The 8,980-nt window shown below is 26.9% G+C and overlaps 1 protein-coding gene across 1 annotated transcript in view; it reads right to left on the reverse strand.

The window, feature by feature from the left end:
- Window positions 1-8,980, reverse strand: part of LOC108687122 (orexin receptor type 2-like) — a 42,241-nt gene that overhangs the window by 8,421 nt on the left and 24,840 nt on the right. The window contains exon 5 of the mRNA XM_018192735.1: window positions 6,916-7,028. Within this exon, the coding sequence (XP_018048224.1) occupies window positions 6,916-7,028 (113 nt within the window). The remainder of the gene's footprint in view (window positions 1-6,915; window positions 7,029-8,980) is intronic.

Raw genomic sequence — 8,980 nt, forward strand, 5'->3', positions numbered from 1 at the left:
GTAAATATCGTCTGTTACGCGTATATTTGACGCGAGATATCTCTCTTATGTGTATTTCTCATGATAATACTTTAGAAATATAATTAAATATATCGGATATAAACTATAAAAGCATTAACACAGCGCGAAAATTGTTGCGCAAACTTTAATATAATTGTGTGATCAATAATGTCTATATAATATAAATATAAATATATAATAGTTGTCTGTATCTATCTTATTCGAATGTTTCGGTTTTCTTCAAACCATCATCAACGAATCCTATCATAAATACTATCGTAGATGTCTTAACAATAATTTTGTGATAATGTTGAATTTCAAATCTATGTAAGACTGAGGATGAGCATTTCCCTACTTTCAGGTTGAGAAGTGATTAATCATAATTTGTCTCTTCGTTAAAAAGCCAAATGACTGATCTCATTCTCCACAGTTTCCAAATATAGAAAGTCAATTTGTACAAAGGAACAATAATAAGAAATATAAGGTTTAGTTTAATATTATATGATATAAAATTATAACATATCCCAACGAGAATCAAAGTAATGTCTGACAAGTAATGACGGAATTTAATATACGGACTATGTGTAATAGAAATATTGATACGCGTGTTAGCCAATATTTCCGTGACATACAATTCACGTAAAATATTTCAAATATTTAATATTTTAAAACTAAATATTTTACTATTTTTATATAAATCATGCGAGACACATAAAAGAGAAGTGCTTTGCGTTAAATATACTTAATCTCGATGTTTGTCTTCTTTTTTTTATTACTGATGTTCATTTCTGAGAAAGAAACGAATGTCAGTAATCAAACGTTTGAAGAACAAAAGAGAAAGAAAAAGATCGTTGCGTAGACAAAGTCGACGCGTAATAAACATACTTGCCGCGCTGCGTAATACAAGGTCGGGCGGTCGTCGCGCTATCATTCGAACGCCAGGGCTCAAGCGAAGGGGTAGTGGCTCTGCGTGTTTTTACGTTGCTCGTCGGAATTATATCGCGGCAGATACTAAGAGTCGCGATTATTTTCTTCTGCAATTATTGCAATAATTAATTATTCATTCTCACACCGTGTGATTTTTTAATTTCTTCGATTTCCAATTTCGTTAAACCTCGAGATTGATCAGCGACGAAATAAGAGAGAGACAATTGTAATTATTTCATAATATTCGACGATTGCTTCTTTATAACAATTTCTTTATAACTTAAATGAATACATCATCAATCTTTGAATTTTTCGCGAATTTAAACGTTTTAGGTACTTAATGCGTTTGTTACTTAACGAATTGAGAGTATTATACGAATCTTGAAGTAATTCGAGAAACGCAAAGCTGCTCCATGTGTCATCCTTTTATGAATAAATAATTGAGACCGCAATTAGGAACGTAATACACGGTGTGATATTTCGGCGTATAATATTTCTCCTGAGAATACATTGCAATAGTTAGCATGCGATATTCAACATTTGCCATTTGTGGTATAGGTATACGATACGTAGGTATATATTTACTCAAGGTCGCTTTGCCGTTATCATTTGTAAGGTGAGATTCGAAGTAGGTAGCAACTCGAATCGCTTGAGTAGGTGTTAATTTTCGAAATGCCATTGTGAGAATTATCACAAGACGCAAAATGCAACCATGCGTATGGTTATAATGATTATTGATATTCTCAACCATTGTGGTCACAAACTCCTACAACTAACTTGTTAAAACATAGAAATTTATCCACGTTGAAATTTATTACATAGATGCTCGGCGAAGCTTCTGTTTTCTCGAATTTCATTTCGCAAAGATTCATATTTACCTTTTATTTTAATTCATATCTATTTGCGTTCGAAACTTTCTGTTAATATAAGATAGTAATTCACATAACAGGCGAACTACATTATTATATTTGAACTACGTTATTATTATCATTATATATACATGAAAATGGAAAGGAGAAAAAATACATGAAAATGGATAGGAGCAACAGGTACATTGCTGAAAATTGACCGCGGCTAATTTTCGCAAATTCCCTCTGCGGTACGAAATTCGTTTATTGTATTAATTTCTGAGATATTGCAAGTGTCGAATGTTTGTAGTTTTACGCGATCATACGCAGTCATTTTTTCGCAATATAAGCGTGCGTGAAATAAAAATCAGGAGTGCAATAAAAAAAATTGTGTTCACACAGGTGTTGTGTATGAGTGCAACGAAGTGCAATTTTGACAACTTGTGAGGAGGAGGAGGAGGAGGCCTAGGAGGCATCGAGTGACGGCGGAGCAACCTTGAGGTGAGTTATTTCTTTTTTATATATGTGCTATTTTAATGTATAGCATTCCTTTATTATTTTTTTATCTTTTTTAGATTTAAATGAAAATTATAAAACAAAGAGACTTTTATTTGCAAAATTATGAAATCATATGCTTAACGATAAAAAGATTTAAAAATTATATAATTATTTTAAATATTTTTTTAAAAATATGAATATATAAAATTTAATTTAAGCAAAATAATTATTTTTTTTTAAATGTTAATTATTTTGAATACTTTAAAAATTTTTTTATATTTATGTGTTATAGATTAATTTTGCTGTTAACTTCGCTGTTGCGCATCATATTCGTAAGTAAAGAATCAACTTTTTAATTGAAGTAATTTAGTTCGTGAAAATTATACTAAAACATATAATGAGCTAGGAACATAAGAATATATATTACAAATTAATTACTAGTGAATATTTTTATTGTGAATATAAAAATAATATTTAAATAAGTTCTAAAATGGTATTTTAATAAACCAGAGAATCGATCATTTTTATCACATCTCTATATCTACTATTCTCAATTTTTTATATAATATGATCTACCAATATAATATTTATTTTTCTTATTTTTTTTACATAGATGTAACATTACATATGAACGCAACTCCGCTGCTGCATAGAATAATAAATAACTTTTTATTTTGCTTTGAAATTTATTTTGAATAAATCGGTGAATATTGTTATTTATTTATATAAATAGTTTGAACTCACGATAAATTTTTCATGATTATCATTTTTGAAAAAATTAAAAATATTAAAAGAAAGAAAAAAAGAGTATTATTAATTGGAACATCTCTCTATTGCTTTAAAATGGATGGACCACGACAAATTATAATTAATATTAAGTGAAGAATATGCGTAATTTGCTAATCGTCGATTTATTGTCGATTTGAGTGATGGAGATTTTTATCTTTAAAAAATTATCTTTAAATCCAATAATATACGTATATTAAACATTCTATTTATAAGAAAAGGTTTGCAAAAAAATGAAAATGATAATTAAGAACATTATACAGATATGATGTATTAATAATATTATTTAGACTATTTTAAATAATGTCACATATTTTTTTGTTTTATTATATTTACGAAAACATTCACTGTTAAATTTATATTCTGCAGTTTTAAATTTAATTTAACATGAGTCGCCACTGCTTCTACTCAATCATATCGTTATTTTACACTAAAATAATGGTTACATTTGATACTATGTGTCAAATTGACACGATATAGTGTCAAATTTATCATTTTAATAAAAAATAATGATATATTTTGTAGGAGCGGTAGCGATTTGTTAAATTAAGTTAAATTTGACACTACAGATTTAACATTGACTTAACACAAAAAAATAAAAAGTAAAAAAGAGAAAAAGAAAAATTATAATCAGTAAAATTATCTGACATTTTTAGAACATAAAACTGTAATTAATACAATTATAATTATTTTAATTATTTTTATAATGTTTATATTTTACAATAAAGATCAATTTTATAAAATACAGTAGGAAAACATTGTTTATTTTAAACATGTTACAATTTTTTTTTTTTTTTTTTTTTTTTCGGAAATATTTTTAATAACTTTTAAAGTTTGCATTTTGTTTTTCTATATTTTTTTGCAGAGAGAAATGTTATAAAAAATCTTTCTCCAAAAGAGAGAAAGAATCTTTTCAATATATTATTAAAGTGTGAAAAAGATAGACAATATTTTTTATATTGTCCAGTTTTAATTTACATATTTTTTTAATACAGTATTATAAACAGTACATAGTTTTGAAAAAAGAAATAATATGCTAATGATTATTAATAAATATTAAATTTTATATTATATGCGTCAATTTTATTCTAATTTTTCCTAATCTGTCATTCATATTTATTGATCATTTTTTATTATTTAAAACAAAAACAATATCCAATAAATATTTTTTTTTACAAAATATATTTTTTTATACAAAATATATTTTTTTTTACAAACAGAAAAATATTTTAAGAAAATTTATAGAGCAAAAATTATTTGCGTTATATTAAAGTACTTGGTATATTAACATAGCTTTTATTTTTTTTATGTCAAAAAGAAATTTGATATGATATTGACAATATAATAACGAGATGTTTACATTGAAACAAACTAAAACAAAGACGTATATCGGAAACATGAGATCTTTCTGGTAGTAATAAATGTTCTGTTATTCCGGATTTTATGTTCTCTTGAATGTACATATTGAATTTCAGACGTTATAACGAATAACTGATTTAGCATTTTTTTATTTCATGAGTCTTTTTGTTTATAATACTATTGTATCAGTTTTTCTTTATTACATTAATGTATAATGTCACTGAACTACGAACGAATCTATTAATTTAAAAAATTAACTGAATTGAGGGAAAAACTGATGTACAATGCGCGAAAATGGAAGGCTTTCTTTAAAGAACGAAACTATAACTGAAATCTAGGTGCGGAAATGAAGTTCAAATACGATATGAATGAAGAAGAAAAAGATTTTCTAGAGCTCGATTTACAAGGGATTATACGAAATGGGAGATCCCTAGAAGATACGAAGTGGATCGAATTATCGTCTTGCGAGATTGGACAAAATCGAAATCCGCGACTCATAATTGGAAAGCAATCCGTAGAAAACCTCGTCGAATTGTTTCAGCGAGAAGATTGTGATCGTTCACAGATTATATGTGAATGTTTATATTCTTCTCGATGGAACAATCCCAATCTCATCTTTTGGAAAGCAGTATAAGGGGAAAAAACGGATTTCCTCAAACAGGGCTAGAAGAGCCAGAAACAATTTAAGAGGCGGTCAACGAAGTGCCACTTATCCAGATTCTCTGGGAAAAAGATGTAAAAGATCCACAATGTCATCCACAGAATCGCGGTTTCGCAACGAATCAATTATTTCTAGTATTTTCGTTTTTTAAGGGAAATAAAGTTAATCGATGTAAATTAATTATTAGTTGTAAATAATGGAAATAGTATTTACAATAATATTTGATTTTGTTTTTAGAATCTAAAATACGAGAATTTATTTTATAACATAAAATTTGAGAGTAGAAAAAATGCATTTTAATAAAAAGAATATTAAATTTTGTTTCTGTAAACAATATTTGTATAATATTTAGCAAATCATATTTTAAATTTAATGTTTATTTTATAAAATTAATTTTGGATATCAATCATACAATATTTTGAAATGTTTTAAAATATTAATGTTAGATTTATTTAAAAATATAAGAAACAATATTAATGTATCGTAATATATCATATTGTAAATATAAAAAATAAAGAATGACAGAGTGAGACATGATAAAAATGATCGATTTCCAGGCACATTTATAATTTACTAATTTCATATTTTATTTAAATATTATTTTTATATTTTCAACAAAAATATTTGATGTTTGATTGCCTTCAAATAATGAATTAATTATAAGTGATTATTAATAGATAATTTACGATTATTATTATTAATTATTGATCAGCTGAGTGGAAATTTTTGATATGAAAATGACATATGACAAGTTGATATGCGCATAGCTTACAGATTTCAACAGGTTTATGTCAGGATCATCTACTTTAATTAATCTCCAGGAGATGTCATTAAAATATGATACAATGATTGCACGATACTTCAAGCATACAAAATGTATATTATGATAACGTTTTAATCAGTTTTGCATACGTATTCTCGCTGAAACGTATACAGATTTAATGGACCTGTCTGATATATAGAAGGATTGATATAATCTTCGAATTTAGTTGATATAAGCTTAATAAGTAAGTAAAATTAAATTGTTAATCTTCGAAATTGAGAATAAAATGTCAAGCTTTATAATTGCAGAGAAAAAAATTACATAATTTTTTTAATTATTTTTCGCCTCTAAAAAATAATTAATAAACTAGAAATAGTAATTAGAAATAGAAATATTAGAAATATTTGGCCTTTTTCCGAAAAGCTTCTTTCTCAGTAAAAGATTCAAATTTTTTGATTGTGATTAATTTAAAAATTCAATTCTCAAGATTCTTCTGTTTGATAAGACATTGAGAAAACTCGTTTTCATATTGCGTTCATTATGATTTGCGCAAGTTCATTTAAAGTCCGACCGGAATCGTCTTAGTCTTTTTACGAAAACAAAAAAAAAGTGAAATGAAAATTTTGGCAGTCGTTGCCGCGGGAGTTAATTCAGCGTGAAGAACAGACTAGTTTCGCGCTGTGAATAAGCAGCAACAACGGTAGAGGAATTGCGTACCTCGGACGTGTCATGCATTTTAATAGAAGTCACTTCGTACATTCGGTAATCTTGTATACGGAACTCCGTATCCGGAAAATGTTACCACATATATCCATATTCGCGGAATATTCCAGAATAAATCCGACTGGATCAGAGATTTTTTTTCAACATGACGACGTTCGAGAGACGTAAATTCGTATTCAGAATACTCTTTTATCGATAAATATGCGCTTTTATATTTACAACTCTATAGTATATGTAATGTGAACTACATGTTAAATAAACGCTAACATCGTGAAAGTGCATTCTGAATACAGACATAACGTTGGGCATTGTGCATTAAAAGCGACGTATCAATATCCGCGATTTCTTACCACTCATAAAATTATAGATGACAGGATTCACTGCGCTGTTGAAGTAACAAAGCCAATGGGCAATTAGGCTAATGGCGATCGTCCATTGATTCGATGGTAACGCCATAGTACATCTAAAACAAATTTATATTAATAATATATCTTATATTTATAATGACGTAATATAAATGGAAAAATAAGAATGAAATCCTTCCCAGTACGCAGTACAGGCGGAAGTTTCTTAGATAAAATCAAGTTCATAAAATGAAATAAAATTGAACTTAAGAAAAGGCTCTAAAGATTAAATCACAAAAAATTAATAATAATAATGCTAATGAGAGCTAATATAAATTAGTCATATATTATATAATAAAACGTATATATGCGTTTTATTACATATAATTGATTGTGATTCTCATGGGTATTATTATTAATTTCTTTTGTGATTTATAAAATTATTAATTAATAAGCTGAAACGAATTCTTAATACTTAATTAGTAGACTAGAATAAATCAATGTTAATAATACGATAAGATAATTTACAGTAAAAATGATATAACGAATTCGATATAATTCGAAAGAAATTGATTTGAAAATATATTCTCAATTATAAAAGGTATTATCGCAAGTATTAAATGTTAGACATATTAATAAAAATTAATATTTTTTATTAATATTTTTTATTTCATATTTCTTTTCGTTTGAAAAAAATTATTCTAGAATAATTTTTATAATTCTTATAGTTTTAAAATTTAATTTAATTTGCGTATATAATGTATCATCAGCATTATATTTGTCGCCTGATTGGCAATGTATGTCGTGAACATCAATCAATATATCAATCGCTTATATCAATTCTATATTTTCAATATGAATAAAAAATAGAGATAATTGTTATCACAATAATTATAACCTATATTGTAATAATCGTAGAGACAAAAAATAATTTCTACTTATGTAAGTTTATATAATCTTTATAACAATAAAATTTCTTTTTAGCTTCTCAAGGCAAAATGTAAATTTTATTTATAGATGATATTAATTATAAGGTGATAGCACAATATAAATTATTTATATTGAATATTAAATTGAATAATGAGCGAAGATTATTTCGTTATTATGTCCAGATCATTTTTACATACAAAATGATAGCATATGTTGTTATATTTAATACATTTAATAATTTTGTATTCAGTTTTATTATTGCTTTTTTTTATTTCTCAAAATGAAATAGCATTCAGGTCAACTCATTTGTCTAACATTATTTTTCTTTTCTTTGTATAAGAAGAATAAGATCTTTTCAGATCGTTCTGGTATAACGGAAGTTTGAGAATTTATCACTAGATGGCCATTATTTGAACGATCATTCTTCGATTCGGTTTTTAGAAAATAATCGCGACATTTTTATTAACAACACATAGAATGTTTCATGTCTAAATAAATATTTCATGAAAATGTTATATTTAATCGCAGTAGAGTCGCTTAAGTCATTCGAAACATCGAAAAAAAAATTCGCTAATTTCTCGCATACGCTCCGATATTGACAAATTCTGTTTATATAGCGATTGGAAAACGATGACTTTCGGAAGCGTGTGGGATGACACAACTAAGCATCGATCGTTATGTAGATCACTATGTGGCAGATCTGTTCAGTTAGTGTTATCATATGTCGTCTTGAGCTTTTCAGATCATCCGATAAGCTTCTTGATCAGATTCCCGATTGCGCATGCAACTTCGTTTTAAGATCACGGATTTGCACGCCTGCACGGTCGAATCTTCATTCCTCATAGTACCGCGATTTCCAAATTTGGGGGGTAATCGATTTGGTCAGAGGTAATTTATCGCTTCCACATGCAGGCACTGCTGATGGCGGTACGCCATCTTTTTTTGTTCTTAGAATTTTTTGCAATTACAAATTTTTTTTCCCTAATTTTCATGTATTAATAAATTCTTTGATTAATTTAAAATCACTTTTTAATAAAAAAATCTGATTGAATTAAGCTATAAGCGATTGAGAATAGAAAGTAACAAAAACTTGTTTCACATTTAATAGAATTATTTTAATAGATTGGTAATATATATATAT

Source organism: Atta colombica, unplaced genomic scaffold, assembly GCF_001594045.1.
Source record: "Atta colombica isolate Treedump-2 unplaced genomic scaffold, Acol1.0 scaffold200, whole genome shotgun sequence".
Lineage (NCBI taxonomy): Eukaryota > Metazoa > Arthropoda > Insecta > Hymenoptera > Formicidae > Atta > Atta colombica.